General features: G+C 48.6%; 1 protein-coding gene across 8 annotated transcripts in view; it reads right to left on the bottom strand.

Annotated features, from left to right (window-relative positions):
* The window catches only part of DYSF (dysferlin), a 223,052-nt gene that overhangs the window by 151,845 nt on the left and 54,748 nt on the right, over positions 1 to 16,459 (bottom strand). For 4 of the 8 annotated variants that reach the window (XM_083631547.1, XM_083631551.1, XM_083631546.1 and 1 more), the window contains exons 15-22: positions 16,279 to 16,322; positions 14,318 to 14,400; positions 10,944 to 10,985; positions 9,631 to 9,746; positions 7,916 to 8,029; positions 5,950 to 6,127; positions 4,704 to 4,828; positions 3,277 to 3,383 (exon numbers count right to left, since the gene is read on the bottom strand). In XM_083631547.1, the coding sequence (XP_083487673.1) occupies positions 3,277 to 3,383; positions 4,704 to 4,828; positions 5,950 to 6,127; positions 7,916 to 8,029; positions 9,631 to 9,746; positions 10,944 to 10,985; positions 14,318 to 14,400; positions 16,279 to 16,322 (809 nt within the window). The remainder of the gene's footprint in view (positions 1 to 3,276; positions 3,384 to 4,703; positions 4,829 to 5,949; positions 6,128 to 7,915; positions 8,030 to 9,630; positions 9,747 to 10,943; positions 10,986 to 14,317; positions 14,401 to 16,278; positions 16,323 to 16,459) is intronic. The other 4 variants (XM_083631549.1, XM_083631552.1, XM_083631548.1 and 1 more) reach the window with 1 other exon arrangement.

Genomic DNA, 16,459 nt, shown 5'->3' with positions numbered 1-16,459 from the left:
TTTCCGTGCGCTGCTCTGGTTCTGCTGGCCACATGACCTGGAAGCTGTACGCTGGCTCCCGCGGCCAGTAAAGCGAGATGAGCACCGCAACCCCAGAGTCGGTCACGACTGGACCCAACGGTCAGGGGTCCCTTTACCTTTACTTTAACCCAGCGTTCAGCAACCTTTTTCAGCCGTGGGCTGGTCCACCGTCCCTCAGACCATGTGGTGGTCTGGGCTATATTTGGGGGGGGGGGAATGAGCGAATTCCAGTGCCCCACAAATAACCCAGAGATTCATTTTAAATGAAAGGACACATTCTACTCATGTAAAAACACAGATTCCTGGACTGTCCGCAGGCCAGATTTAGACTGCGATTGGGCTGCATTTGGCCCCCAGGCCTTAGGTTGCCGACCCCTGGCCTAACCTATGGTTTCTGCCCCTTCAAAAGCCAGCAGTCTAGACAGCTTATTCATAGAATGGTAGGGTTGGAAGGGACCCCCAAAGGCCATGCAAACCACCCCCCTGCAGTGCAGGAATCTCAACTAAATGATCCCTGGCAGGTGGCTATCCAAGCTCTGCTTCAAAACCTCTGAGAAGGGAGAGTCCAGCACCTCTGTTGAGTCACAATCTCCTTTTGTGGGGATTGGCTGAGGAGGCCTAGCCATATGGGCGGGGTATAAGTAATAGGTTGTTGTTGCTGTTATCAATATTTTATTATTATTATTATTATCATCATCATCATCATCATCATCGATTTTATTATCATTTTTTAAATTTTTATCTCCAATTTTATTATTATTATCATCAATTATTATTATTATTATTATTATTATTATTATTATTATTATGCCTTCTGCTCATTTGTAGCCCTCTTCAAATATCTGAAACACCCTTGTTAATTTTTTCAGGCAATGCAAGACGCCTTTCGTTGCAAGAGACCAGCACGCACACACCCCTCTCTCTCAGTCTCTCTCTGCATGCTGGAATATGTGATATTCCTCAAACACACAGCAGCCTACAGGGCACAAATGTGCACCCACGAACCAAGGACTCTTTGGGGGAAGAGGGGGTATTTTGTAAGGCACACTGCCTCTTCAAAGGACCACAATCCTTGCAGGTCCTTATGGTTTTTCTTGCAAACCTGTCGATAACAGGCCATAGATGCCCAGTTAGCAGACCCTCCAAGAGTCCCTATTTTCCAGGAAAAACTAAAGATTTAAAGAAGCCATCCTTGTTTCTGATTTGATCCCTCGTTTCCTTAGGTAAAGGTAAAGGGACCCCTGACCATTAGGTTCAGTCGTGACCGACTCTGGGGTTGCGCGTTCATCTCTCTCTATAGGCCGAGGGAGCCGGTGTTTGTCTGCAGACAGCTTCTGGGTCATGTGGCCAGCAGCACTAAGCCACTTCGGGCGAACCAGAGCAGCGCATGGAAACGCCATTTACCTTCCCGCCAGAGCGGTCCCTATTTATCTACTTGCACTTTGACGTGCTTTCGAACTGCTACTCGTTTCCTTAGGACGTCCCTATTTTCATGGGAGAAATGTTGGAACATATGGAGTTATCCGACCCCCGAGTCATCTGTGGGGGTGCCTCAGGGTTCTGTCCTCTCCCCCCTGCTTTTTAACATCTACATGAAGCTGCTGGGAGAGATCATCAGGGGGTTTGGGTTGGGTGTTCATCAATATGTGGATGATACACAGATCCACCTCTCTTTCAAATCAGAACCAGTGAAGGCAGTGAAGGTCCTGTGTAAGTGTCTGGAGGCGGTTGGAGGATGGATGGTGGCTAACAGATTGAGGTTGAATCCTGACAAGACAGAAGTACTGTTTTGGGGGGACAGAAGGCGGGCAGGTGTAAAGGAATCCCTGGTCCTGAATGGGGTCACTGTGCCCTTGAAGGACCAGGTGCACAGCCTGGGAGTCATTCTGGACTCACAGCTGTCCATGGAGGCGCAGGTCAATTCTGTGTCCAGGACAGCTGTTTACCAGCTCCATCTGGTACACAGGATGAGACCCTACCTGCCCGCAGACTGCCTCAGAGTGGTACATGCTCTGGTTATCTCTCGCTTGGACTATTGCAATGCGCTCTATGTGGGGCTACCTTTGAAGGTGACCTGGAAACTACAACTAATCCAGAATGCGGCAGCTAGACTGGTGACTGGGGGCAGCTGCTGAGACCACATAACACTGGTCTTGAAAGACCTACACTGGCTCCCAGTACATTTCCAAGCACAATTCAAAGTGTTGGTGCTGACCTTTAAAGCCCTAAACGGCCTCGGTCCAGTATACCTGAAGGAGCGTCTCCACCACCATCGTTCTGCCCAGACACTGAGGTCCAGCGCTGAAGGCCTTCTGGCGGTTCCCTCACTGCGAAAAGCCAGGTTAAAGGGAACCAGGCAGAGGGCCTTCTCGGTGGTGACTCCGGCCCTGTGGAACGCCCTCCCACCACATGTCAAAGAGATAAACAACTACCAGACTTTTAGAAGACATCTGAAGGCAGCCCTGTTTAGGGAAGCTTTTAATGTTTAACAGACCACTGCATTTTAACACTCTGTTGGAATCCACACAAGGTAGCTGTGGAGACCCAGCCAGATGGATGGGGTATAAATAATAAATTCTATTCTATTCTATTCTGAAGGGAAGTTTTTTTTAAAAAAAATGTAATGTTTTATTGTGTTTTTCTATATGTTGGAAACAGCCGAGAATGGCTGGGGCAACCCAGTCAGATGGGTGGGGTATAAAAAGTACAATTATCGTTATGTGACGGGACGTCCCTATTTTCATGGGAGAAATGTTGGAGGCTAGGGAGTTATCTGACCCCTAAGCCATCTGAGGGCAATCCTGTAGAGGGAAGCTTTAAAAAAATATGTTTTATTATGTTTATATATATTTTGGAAGCTGACCAGAGTGGCTGGGGAAACCCAGTCAGATGGGAGGGGTGTAAAAAGTAAAATTATCATTCTGCAGTAGGACGTTACTGTTTTCCTGGGAGAAATGTTGGAGGGTATGAGTTAGGAACCAGTGAGGCCGTGAACTGGAGGCGGCTGTCTGCCCCCCCCCCCGCCCAATTTAGGGTCTGCCCCGAAACACAAAGAGGCCCATTCAGGTTGGCAGCCCACCGAGTGGAAATTTACGACCTGCCTCAAGTATCGCTTTTTCGAATCCGTGCCTTGGCTCGGCCGATGCTCCCAGCCAGAAGGAGGGCATTCTTTGCTGCCAGGGACCCCCTCCAACCCAAACAACCCGGCTCGTAACAACCCCACAGAAAGAGGCTGGCGGCCCCACAGACCCCTACCTGCAGTCCGCGATGACCTCATCGATCAGCCGTGCGACAAGGGTGTCCAGGTCGCCCACGGAGCACTTGGCTTTGATGGCCAGCTGGACCAGCGCCAAGTTCTCTTCCTACATTGGGGAGAAAGAGAGGGGAAAAAACCACACCGCTGGAGTCACACGTGCACACAGACCACTAGGCAAGGCTGCCAGCTTGTGGGTGCGCAAGCGGGGGGGGGCTGTGTTGCAGGAATTAATGTATAGGTTGGGGGGTTGCCCCTCCAGCAGATATCACGCACATGCAGCCCACTACCAAAATCAGCACAATCGCTTTTGTGACTTTGGTGATTTGTCCCCACAAAACACTTCATCACAGTTTCTTCTGTTCAAAGAGCCTTTGCTGCACGATACCAAATGTAAGAATTCACTGATAAATGTCTCTATGTACTGGCTCACTGGGAAAACTTCAGAAATTCATATAGACATGTGAGCTCAGCTACTCAGCAGCCCCTCTGCCTGAGTGAGAATTCCTGGCATCCTGATACCTGAGGGCCAGACAGGTAGCCATTCCAGAAATAACAAACCCAGATGAAGACAAAAGCATGTGATGAACTTGGCTGAGAAACAGAGAAATGTAAATATCTTTTTTGTTTCACTTGATGGGTATTTGGTGGAGGGCAAGGGGAACCATGGGGCAGGGTCCAGGATGCTCAGATTACTGCCACCAGACCTCCCCTTTCATGATGTAACCATGATGTATTAGTGATGTAGTTTGGGGGGGTGTAACAGGGGGATCAGCAGCTAATAAAAGTTTGGGTTCTCTTTTGTTTGGGGCTTCCATCTTGTTCCACCTGGTGGCAGGTGGGAGTCCTGTCGCGACAGTCTTCAGTCAAGACCAAGCCTACTGGCTGCTGTTTTGCTCTGGTATTCCTGGCTGGTGTCCTTGTTTTTTGTCCAAGGGAGCCCTCAGATTTCTCCGTTAACAGCTGGAAGTGCCTTTGAGCGGCTGCGGCTGCTTCACCAGCTATGGCCGTTCCTGGACACGGAGAGGTTTGCCAGAGCAGCTCATGCGCTGGTTGTTTCAAGTCTGGGTTACTGCAGTGTGCTCCATTTGGGGCTTCCCTGGCACTGCAGTGAGGGCAGGATGCTGCAGCCCAATTGCTGACAGGAGGGAGGCCTTGGCAGCATCTCACTCCTATGCTCAGAGGGGGAACTGCTTGGCAAACTCAGACCCTCCAAAGGGTCCCTGTTTTCCAGGGACGTCCCTGATTTAGAGAAGTTTCTGATTTGATTCCGGAATGTCCCACTTTTCCTTAAAGGTAAAGGGACCCCTGACCGTTAGGTCCAGTCGTGGCCGACTCTGGGGTTGCAGCGCTCATCTCGCTTTATTGGCCAAGGGAGCCGGCGTACAGCTTCCGGGTCATGTTAATGGGAGACGTTTACGGTACTCACCAGCCGGTCCGCAGCGCCACAGAGGCGGTTCTGCACGTCGGTCCTGTGGCTGATGTCTTCCCAGTAGGAGGAAAGGACCACCACCGGTTTCACGTTGCCCCACGGCAGGTAGTAATACTGACAGCCTACAGGAATGGAAAACACCAAAAAGCCCCCAGCCAGTGAGACAAGGAGATGGAGACACAGATATATCTGGCTTTCTGTCAGATCAGGCCAATGGCCCATCTAGTCCACACCCTCCAACATTTCTGCAATGAAAATAGGGATGTCCTCTTCCGTGATAATAATCTTACTATTGATAACCCGCCCATCTGACTCTGGGCAGCTTGCAACATACATTAAAATATAATAAAAGGTTAAACATTTCAGAAAAAAACCCTATCCGGGGGTGCTTCCGATGTCTTTTGAAGGTTGTATAGCTTGGGGGTCCTTGGCTTGGGGGGGGGTTACATAACCACATCCCCTCCAGCACTTCTGCAATGAAAATAGGGATTTCCTAAGGAAAAGCAGGACATTCTAGGATCAGATCAGAAACCGGGACGGCTGCTGTAAATCCCGGACTGTCCCTGGAAAATTGAGACCCTTGGAGGGTCTGCAGCTTCCTCTTCTCCCAGGGGCCAGGCAGATATCCTAATGAGAAACCAGCAAGCGGGATTCGAACACAAGAGCGACACTCTTCCCCCTCCTGCAGTTTCTAGAAAGTGGGATTCGGAAACACTGAGGCCTCTGACTGCAGAGGGCAGAGCAGAGCCATCTCGGCTAGGAGCCATCGATAGCTCTCTTCTCCATGAATTTGCCCAATCCTCTTTTAAAGCCGTCCAAGATGGTGTCCACTTCCAGTGGGAGGGAGTTCCGCAGGTTAACCACAGCTAAAGAATCCCTGGTACTGTTTGACAGCAGAGCTGACTCCCTCGAAGGTGGCAGACTCTTCCTCCATGGTGGAAAGGTTGGGTGGCCGCCTCTCCAGGCCCATTGATCTGTGGTGCCTGCATTGCCACGGGTTGGACTGGATGACCCTCAGGGAACCCTTCCGACCGCACAATTGTGCGATTCTATAAAACTTGATTGTTCCTTGCAGCAGGACCTGCCCTTTGGAACTCCCTGCCACTTGATCCCAAGCAAGCACCTTCACTGCCCTCTTTTTGGCACCTGCTAAAAGCCTTCTTGCTTAGACAAGACAAGCCAGATGCTTAGAAAGTTTGTAGGAGTTTTTAATCTGTTTTAGTCTGTTCTGTTTAGTCCTTACCGTCAAACACGGCCCGGCTGTACTGGGTGGTGGAGGCCAGAGGGAGGCAGGTGCTGTCAAACTTGTTGCCATAGTTGCCCACGCTGACCTCAAACTGGATGGCATCGTCCACGTTCTGCAACATGGTGGCCGAATAGAAGGCGGCAAAGAGAGAGTATTTCCTTCGGCGAAGGTACTTCTGCCATGCAGGAAAGATGAAGGAGACAGACAGCATGGATCGGGCCCGCCAGACTCTTGGAAGACCCAGAAGTCGGGGCGTGGCAGTGTGGTGCAGTGGTTAGAGTGCTGGGCATGGAACCCAGAAGAGAGGGGTTCAAATTCCCACTTGGGGGGCTGGCCGCTACCTCCCTCTCAGCCTAACCCTACCTTGCAGGGTTGGTGTTACGAGGATATTGTGGGGGGAAGAGAAGCATGGACGCCACCAATAGAATAGAATAGAATTTATTATTTATACACCACCAATCTGGCTGGGTCTCCACAGCTACCTTCTGTGGATTCCAACAGAGTATTAAAATGCAGTGGTCTGTTAAACATTAAAAGCTTCCCTAAACAGGGCTGCCTTCAGATGTCTTCTAAAAGTCAGGTAGTTGTTTATCTCTTTGACATCTGGTGGGAGGGCGTTCCACAGGGCGGGTGCCACCACCGAGAAGGCCCTCTGCCTGGTTCCCTGTAACTTGGCTTCTTGCAGTGAGGGAACCGCCAGAAGGCCCTCAGTGCTGGACCTCAGCGTCCGGGCAGAACGATGGTGGTGGAGACGCTCCTTCAGGTATACAGGACCGAGGCCGTTTAGGGCTTTAAAGGTCAGCACCAACACTTTGAATTGTGCTTGGAAATGTACTGGGAGCCAATGTAGGTCTTTAATATGGTCTCGGCAGCCACTCCCAGAAGCAGCGCCTGGGTGCAAATTGTCGAAATGTCTGGGGAAATGCAAGCCCTGTTTGGGATGATTCCCCTTAAAAATAGCTCCAAAACGTCAATTTTTTTAGTCCCCCCCCCCCGAGATTTTCAACAACTTTAGGCAAAAAACTTCGGTCTTTCCCTTATGTTGGGATTCTGCTGCGAGCGCCCAGCCCACCGGTCACAAGAGGGACCTTCTTTTTCCTTTTTTTAAATTTTATTGATAAATGCAATACTTACAAACACAAACCAGAACACTAAACAAACATATTATACATAGAAACGTACACCTCTCAACTTACCGTATTTTTCGCTCTATAAGACACACTTTTTCCCCTCCAAAAAAGTATGGGGAAATGTGAGTGCGTCTTATGGAGCGAATGCAGGCTGCACGGCTATCCCAGAAGCCAGAACAGCAAGAGGGATTGCTGCACAGCGCTCCCTCTTGCTGTTCTAGCTTCTGGCTTAGCCCCTCAGTCCCTTCCCCCACCTCCCGGAAAACCCCCAAGGGCTGCGCTCCCTTTAAAGAGCCGCGCGGAGCGTGTGTGTGGCTCTTGGAGACTTTGACAGGCTGCCCTTCTTCCTCCTCGGGGAAAAGCCTGCAAGCGCCGCGCACACCCGCTCCACGCGGCTCGTGAAAGGGAGCGCTGAGCAGAGCCTAGGATGCATACAGGCTCTGCTCAGCACTCCCTTTAAATAATATTTTTTTCTTGCATTCCCCCTCTAAAAACTAGGTGCATCTTATGGAACGAAAAATACGGTAGATTACAAAAAAAGAAAACAGAGTATGTTTGTTCTCTCTGGGTGCTAAGACACAGAAGGAACTTCTGGGTTTTTTTCCTGATGAACATAAGTGGGTCAGACCAGAAGAATATATTTTAAAACACAACTGGAAGAATATATTTTTTAAAAAAACACACAGAGACAGACAGACACACAGAGAGAGAGAGAGAGAGAGAGAGCAGGAGTTTGCAAGGTGGATGGCAGAGAATGGCAGCTCTGTGATGTCTCTAGGAGGACCTGGCCTTGTGTCCAGAAGGGAAGGGGGTGTCCTGGGGGCAGGGCTTACCTCCACCAGCAGAATGTCATCGGGAGGGATGTCCCCAACCTTCTGCTCCACGTGGTCCACCAACTTGGTCTCCAGCTCCACCAGCAACCGGCCGCGATAAGCCACCCCTTCTCCCTGGGGGGGTGGAGGAGAAGAGCTCAAGGCAAGCCCTCCAACATTTCTCCCACGGAAAGAGGGACATCCCATTGCATCATGATAATTTCCCCATTTATACCCCCCACCCATCTCATTGGGTTGCCCCAGCCGCTCTGGGCAGCTTCCAACATATAGAAAAACATAATACAACATTAACTTCCCTATACAAAACAAAAAAAAAAAAAATTTCTTCCAGTAGCACCTTAAAGACCAACTAAGTTAGTTCTTGGTATGAGCTTTCGTGTGCATGCACACTTCTTCAGATACACTGAAACAGAAGTTGCCAGATCCTTCTATATAGTGAGAAGGTGGGGAGGGGTATTACTCAGAAGGGTGGTGGGAATGGGTGATTGGCAGATAGCTGTGATGAGCCTGTTGACGACTCTTAATGACTGCAATAGGTCTTACAGGAAAAAGCAAGGGGTGAGAAGGTGAAAAATGGCTTTGTCATGTATAATGAGATAAGAATCCAATGTCTTTGTTCAGACCAGGTCTCTCCATGGTTTTAAGTTTGGTAATGAGTTGCAATTCAGCAGCTTCTCTTTCCAGTCTATTTCTGAAATTCCTTTGTAGTAATACAGCTACTTTGAGATCTTGTATAGAATGTCCTGGGAGATTGAAGTGTTCTCCTACTGGTTTCTCTGTCTTGTGATTCTTGATGTCCGATTTATGTCCGTTTATTCTTTGGCGTAAGGTTTGGCCTGTTTGTCCAATATAGAGAGCTGAAGTTTTGTTTTGACTATGGCAGACCAACACGGCTACCTATCTGTAACTTCCCTATACAAGGCTGCCTTCAGACGGCTTGGGGGTCGGATAACTCCATCATTTCTCCCATAAAAATAGGGGTTTCCAAAAAGTGGCCCTCCAAATCGTGGAAGCTTCCAGTCAGAAGGGACCCTGAGGGTCATCCAGACCAACCCCCTGCAATGCAGTAGTATGCGTCTGCCCCAAGCGGGGCTCGAACCTGCAACCTTGGCCTTACCAGCACCATGATGCATTGCTGCCTCCAGCTGTGGTGGCTGAGCAGAACCATGGTGGGTTGCCATATGTTCAGATTTTCCTGGACATTACCAGAAAATCCAGGGGGATTTCCAAAAAGCGGTGGTTTGTCCTGGATCTTCGGCAACATAACCTAAAATGCTCAACAAAACTTGGGTTATTTCTCAACAACTTTGGTGTCTTTCTAAAAATAGAACTCAGAAACTTTGGGAATTTTCTCAGCCATTTGTTTGTGTCCAGATTTTCACTTCTGGAAATATGGCAGCCTGAGGCTAGCTATTCTATACTGCATCAGTTATCCCTGCTAGTGAGTTGTACTTATTGAATTTATTAATTTGGGGTTTTCTTTTCCTATCAGGCTTCCCTGAATGCGATACCCACATTCAAAATTCCTGCGCTTAAAATCCTGCTGTTTTCTGGGTTTCCTCTCCTGACCAGGAAGAAATGCTCCGGCAGTGATGCGGACGGAGAAGAGAACGTCCCTCTTTCCACACGAGGAAATGTCAGAGGCTACGCCACAGCGTTTATCTCCATTTAGGGTGTCCGGTCGCGCCCCGGACGCTTCTCCCGACTTTCCTCACCTTTCCCAGGTTGAGCTCCTCGTAGGGGTCCGGAAATCCCGTGAACTCCCTGGGGCTGCCGTACAGGTTGACGTAACAGGGGCCAAAAGTGGGCAGGAAACCCAGCGCATCGTCCACTGCAGGGAGACCGAGAGGGTGAGACAGGAAGCAGTAGCAGCGCTGGCTTGAGAAATGTGGACTTTTCTGGACTGACCGGTGAGCTGGAAGGGGACCAATGCAAGCAAAGCGCCAGCACCCACCCAAAAGAACCACACAAAGGGTGCTCCACTAGGGTGAAGGGGGCCATGTCCCAGGACACCAAATTTCTGTAAAACTCATCTGTTTGTCTATTTGCTTGCTTGCTCACTTGTTTCAGTAAATCTGCATGCCATTTGATTGTAAAGTGGTTTGCAGGGGGCGGGGGACAACAACAATAAAACAGCCGCATTTTCACTAAGGACTCAGCTACCTCAGTTCAAAAACAGCATTTTGAATGTGTTTATAAACATGCAACACCAGATGGCGCCAGAGAGCATGAAATTTTTACACATGTTTTTCCATAGGGTTTTTTCCCCCTTTCATTAAAGGTAAAGGTAAAGGGGCTCCTGACCATTAGGTCCAGTCACGGACGACTCTGGGGTTGTGGCGCTCATCTCGCTTTATTGGCCGAGGGAGCCAGCGTACAGCTTCCGGGTCATGTGGCCAGCATGACTAAGCCGCTTCTGGCGAACCAGAGCAGCGCACGGAAACGCCGTTTACCTTCCCGCCGGAGCAGTACCTATTTATCTACTTGCACTTTGATGTGCTTTCGAACTGCTAGCTTGGCAGGAGCAGGGACTGAGCAACGGGAGCTCACCCCGTGGCGGGGATTCGAACCGCCAACCTTCTGATCGGCAAGCCCTAGGCTCTGCGGTTTAACCCACAGCGCCACCCGCGTCCCTCCCCTTTCATTACAACAATCTAATTAATGACTTTTTTATAGTGTTTTTTCCTATATGCAGATCCACCCTAAGAAAAATTAAGAAAAATAATTTCATTCGGTAAGTTAAAACTTTTCAGGTTTTGTCGGGCTAATTGCGTTTTTTAACAATCAAGTGGCTTATAAATTTTACAGAATAGATAAATGAATAATAAAACAGAACAAAGCAGCCATTACAGCTGGAGCCGGGACAGTAAAAAGCCAGACGCACTGCTAACACTACTAACAGCAACAAAACAGATCATTGCACACAATTTTTAAAAAGAAGAAGTCCGGATTTTGAGCATGCCCCAAACACGAGTATTGGTGTCGAGTGCGAAAGGGAAGCCAAGTTTGCACGTGCAAAGAAACATACTGTTGTTGGCTTGGAAAGCCTTCACAGGGACAGGAAACTCCTCTGGGGTACAAAGAAATGGGAGAGAAACCAGAATGTTAGGATCTCCAGGTCTCGGGGACAGAATCCGCACCCAGGATTCAGGAAAGGGGAGGTGGTAAGACCAGAGCTCGTGAACCAAAGAGGGGCAGAGGAGTTAAAAAGAAGCCAGGCATAGGGTCTGGGGGCTCCTAAACCCACGTCTCCAAGGGTGGGCACAGAAGGGACCCAAAGAGTCATCTAGCCCAACCCAATGTAGGAATCCCAGCTAACATGGCGCTTTGAAGCCCCGATGCTTCCAAGCACTGCACACTGGTCTAGGCAAGAACCAACAACCAGCTGAATAATAATAATAATAATAATAATAATAATAATAATAATATTATTATTATTATTATTATTATTATTATTATTATTATTATTATTATTATTATATCATTTCTACCCCACCCACCTGGCTGGGTTAACCCAGGACTCAGCTACATTCGGAAAGAAACCATGATTTGAGTGTACTATAAACATGCAACACCAGAGGGCGCCAGAGAGCAGGACATTTTTATTATCACTTTTCCATAGGGTTTTTTTTCTTTTGTTGTAAGGATCTAAATTAAGTCTAATTTCTGACTTAATTAAAGTCTGTGTGTTTTCTGTGTGTGTGTGTGTAGATCCAGCCCCAGCCACTCTAAGCCACTTCCAATACATATAAAAACACAATAAAACATCAAATATTGATGTTTGGGATTGATTGTTGAGGATTGCAAAGAGCCACGGATCTGCTATGGGGCAGTGCCTACAAACCGGCCACATCTTTGGCCCACAGCTCGGAGGTTCCCTATTCCTGCCATGAAGAGAGGAGGGGGTGATTTGGGGGTGGAGGGAATCGAAGAGAGGAAGACCAGCAGGGCAGAAGCCGCCAGATATTAACTGGGGACTCATCCCCAATTAACTGTGGCCTCGTTCTTTTTAGCTCCATGTCCGAAAACCTCCCCCACACACACACAAAAACCCACCCTCCAAAGTGCTTCTTTGGAGCAAAAGTCAATTTGGGTTTTCCGTATGTATGTGTACACTCAGAACTAAAACTAATGTTAAAGTTAGGTAAAGGTAAAGGTACCCCTCCCCTTTGGGCCAGTCTTGACAGAATCTAGGGTTGTGCACTCATCTCACTTAAGAGGCCGGGAGCCAGCGCTGTCTGGAGACACTTCCGGGTCACGTGGCCAGCGTGACGAAGCTGCTCTGGCGAACCGGCACCAGAGCAGCACACGGAACGCCGTTTACCTTCCCACTATAAAGCGGTCCCTATTTATCTACTTGCACTTAGGGGTGCTTTCGAACTGCTAGGTGGGCAGGAGCTGGGACTGAACGATGGGAGCTCACCCCGCCGCGGGGATTCGAACTGCCGACCATACGATCGTCAAGTCCTAGGCGCTGAGGTTTTACACCTGCGTCCCAATGTTAAAGTTAAATTTCCCTTTAAAAAAACAAAAAAAAAAACCAGAAGCGTTTTTCTGCGTATTACAAGCATTGACATCCCCAAGGGTATAAGAAAATTCTTTTTATATGCAGCCGCGGCAGTGAGAATGCTCATTGCAACATATTGGAAAAATGACAAACTCCCTATCAGAGTCGAATGGTTCCTCAAATTGACAGTATACACAGAATTAGCCTCCATTTCAGAAAGAATCAGAGGTAAACCCAGACAAGAGCTCATTCTAGAATGGGATAATTTCAAAAATTATTTGAAAAATAGCTGTAACCTAAAGACGGCAGTTGCCTTTGAATGATTTCTGTAAATAATATATATGATGGGAAATGATTACGAAATAGAAAAGAGAATTTTTATAAATCAATAATGACAAATCAAAGCAAGATGTTTAATATAAAAGAAACATGGAGAGGGTGGAAAGTCATTGGTTCGTGTAGAAAGCACAGAGTTAAAATTGCATGCATCTTTTGTGATATTTTTACTGAACTGATGATAGTGAAGATGACTAGGTGTTGTATATATATATATATATATATATGGAAAATGAATAACAAAGCTTAAATAAAGAAGAAGGAAAAAATGGGGTTTTCTGCAGAGAGCTGTTTGCTCCCATTGAGCTTTAAAGAGTGGCTTTTTGCAGGGAAATCGCCAAAGCAAAAAAGAAAAAAGAGCGCTCAGACACAGACTGTGCCTGGAAAAAGAGGCAAAAGGTAAATGCGGAGAAGCCCTGGGACATTCCAGGACAGGATTGTCCCAAATGCACAGTAAATGCAACTGGCACAAGGGGAAACTCTGTGCCAACCTCCTGCAAGCAAGAAACCAGTGTGGGATGAGAGATCCGCTCCACTTCCCAGTAGGGAGGAGTTGCAGTGGACCGCGTGGCCACCCACTCCCCACCGGGGGCGGGGAACCTTGTCCCCCATTGCCTGGGGGATCCCGGCCACATCAGAGCCCGGCCAGCCAATCTGCTGGCCAGGGGGACGTGGCCGAGGCCGTTTAAACGGAGGAGTGAGCCAGAGGACTTCCTCTTTGGCTCGCTTCCTCAATCACCCGCCCTCCCTCCCTATTTTGCAGGTTAGGCAATGGTCTTGCTATGGACTTTGGTTGGTCGCCTTGGTTGTCCAAGGGGCCTGGTAGGAATTTTTCTACTTGGCAAATTGGCCCTGGCCACTTGGTTTTCGCCTACCTCGTAGCAATCGTCACAACTTTGTTAGGGTTGCGGTTAGGCATTGTTTGACCTTGTGTGGGGGAGGTGAGGTGTGGCCATCACCTGCCCCTCCAAGCTTAAGGGTATTCCATTAAAGGAATCCGGGGGTGTTGTTCTAGTCTGAAGCCCGGCTGGGGGGCTAAGGCCTTGACACGACCCCAATGGGAACACCAGGGGGAGCTTGAGTTGGTACGCATCGACAGGGCTCCCCCTACCGGTGGCTTACGCTTACTGGGGACTTCCTGCACAATGGGCAGGAGTCAGATATAGTCAGGTCCAATCAATGCCTAAGCCAATACCGCTCACATTCTGTAATTTCAATAAAGTTGTGGCCAAAATTTGCCCAGTAACATAAACCTAATCTCCGTGTCCTTGTGTGAGTTATTTCCAACGAGGGGGTGGCTGCGGGGTCTCGACACGCAACAGGTGCAATGGGGAGGCTGGTGAAAGCAGAATACAGCCTCCGTTCTTGGTCTGATCCTCAGCCTGGGTGGACTAAAGAAATCCCACCCTCTTCACTTTGGAAGTGATGCTCTCTGACCGCCAGGAGAGCTTGCAGTTCAGACTCCAGTTCAGACCCGGGAGCTGAAAGGCCCCCTCTTCCCAAATCCTTAGCCTTCACTCCCAGGAGCAGGTCAGATGATACGGAGAGCGGTTGAATACCTTCCAGTTCCCCTCCAGGAGCTGAGATCTTGGACATGCAGAGATGGATCGTGCCAATGATGTCGTTGTGAGTGACCCGGTCCCTGGAACAAGAAGGGCTGTTTTTATTTCAGCGTCTTAGATTTGGACTTTGTAGACAGTTTTCGTTTCCTTCTGCTAAAACTCGGAGCTTCCTCCTTGCTGGGGCAACTTCTAAAAGAAGATCCCTCATACCTTTGCAGGGGGTGGATTAGATTAGCCATGTGGGATATAATCCACTGGGAGCAGTCAAATACAACATTCCTTGTTTTCCTTGAATGGACATGCAAGGGGATGTTAGTCCAGCCAGTCGAAACTTCCTGTTCCTCCTGGCTGGAGCACCCTTCCCTTGCATGTGACTAGAGGTGGGCGTGACCTTACCTGTCCAGAGAACAAAAGGACAAGTCACGAAGCATACCTCTCTCTTTTCACTTCCTTCTTCATTGGACCAGCTTTTTAGCTAGGAATGCTCTGCTAGCTCTCAACTTGCAGAAGCACTGGGATTATTCCCCCATATGGGGTAGATCCACATGTACATATTTGTAACTACGTCTGCCTTTAGGAATCCAACTGTGAACTGAACTGATGTGAGTAAACTTCTTTCATTGACTTTAAATAAGATTATGGCGTCTTTATTCTTTTAAGGGGGATTAAAGGGAATTTACAATTCAGTCTGAGACAGACTGAATCATATAATAGTGAGAGGCTCACACGAGCCTGCAACCAGCTATCTGCTGTGCGTGTAAGAAAGGGGTATGTAACTCTGCTACATAAAGAAATTTGCTAGTGCAAGTTAGGAAGGATATTAATAAACAATATATCCTTTCCTGCCACCCTGAACATTCCCACAATCCATGGCGTTCCTTCTGCTAAAACCCAGAGCTTCCTCTTTGCTAGGGCTCCTTCTATAATAATAATAAATAATAATTTTTTATTTATACCCCGCCCTTCCTGGTTCAAAAACTGGGCTCAGGGCGGCTAACAACAAATTTAACACACTTTAAAACACTTAATTATAAAAGCAGCATAAAATACAGTATAAAAACATGAATAACAATAAAATTCAAAAATCAATTAGATAATCCCCAGGGCTAGCTGGCTGAATTGGTCCTACTTGGGCCAGCGATGAGACCAGGGGAGAATTAGCTGTGGGGTCTCAGAGCGGGTGATCTTCATAAAAGGGGAGGGGGAGGGAAGAGAAGGGAGATAAAAGATCGGGCCGAATTCAAATTAAAGGCCAGGCGGAATAGTTCTGTCTTACAGGCCCTGCGGAAGGAAGTTAAATCCTGCAGGGCCCTGGTCTCACGGGACAGAGCATTCCACCAGGTCGGAGCCATCACTGAAAAGGCCCTGGCCCTGGTGGAGGATAGTCTGACTTCCTTGGGGCCCGGGACCTCTAAACTATGGTTATTCATGGAACTTAAGGTCCTCTGCGGGGCAGACCAGGAGAGGCGGTCCCGTAGATACGAGGGCCCTAAGCCACAAAGGGCTTTAAAGGTCAAGACCAGCACCTTGAACCTGACCCTGTACTCCACCGGGAGCCAGTGCAACTGGAAAAGCACTGGGTGAATATGCTCCCATGGCAGAGACCCCATGAGGAGCCTCACTGCAGCATTCTGCACCCGCTGGAGTTTCTGGGACAGTTTCAATAAGATCCCTTGCAGGGGGTTAGACTTGATGACCCATGGGGTCCCTTCCAACTCTACAATTCTATGATTACATGACACGGAGAGAGAGAGACAGAGAGTCTTGTCCTGCTGCTTTTCCTGGGGGAAACTGCTCTTTAGCACTCAATCGGAGTAAAAAAACGGTAATTCAGATTTCCTCCGGATTGCCATTTGCTCCCATGTAGCACTGAAAAGTTTCCCTTCCCTGCCTTGTGCCTTAGAGGAGCCCAGAGGCAGAGCGAGGGCCAAGGAGGACCCAACTCCTGCTTCACTCACCAGTCCACCACCCGGATCCTCATCCTCTCACACATGGATGGAAACTGCAGAGGGAAACACAAGACGGGAGGTCAAGGAGAGCAGCTCAGGAGGATGCAGGATCATGCCCAGAGTGCAGGCCCCTCTGGCTGCTCACTCACCATGGCCAGCAATGTCTTAGGCAACACAAGGACCATGTACA

This window comes from Podarcis filfolensis (assembly GCF_964270895.1).
Source record: "Podarcis filfolensis genome assembly, chromosome: 9".
Classification (NCBI taxonomy): Eukaryota; Metazoa; Chordata; class Lepidosauria; order Squamata; family Lacertidae; genus Podarcis; species Podarcis filfolensis.
The sequence above is the reverse complement of the archived record's forward strand: the minus strand, read 5'-3'. Positions and strand labels throughout refer to the sequence as shown.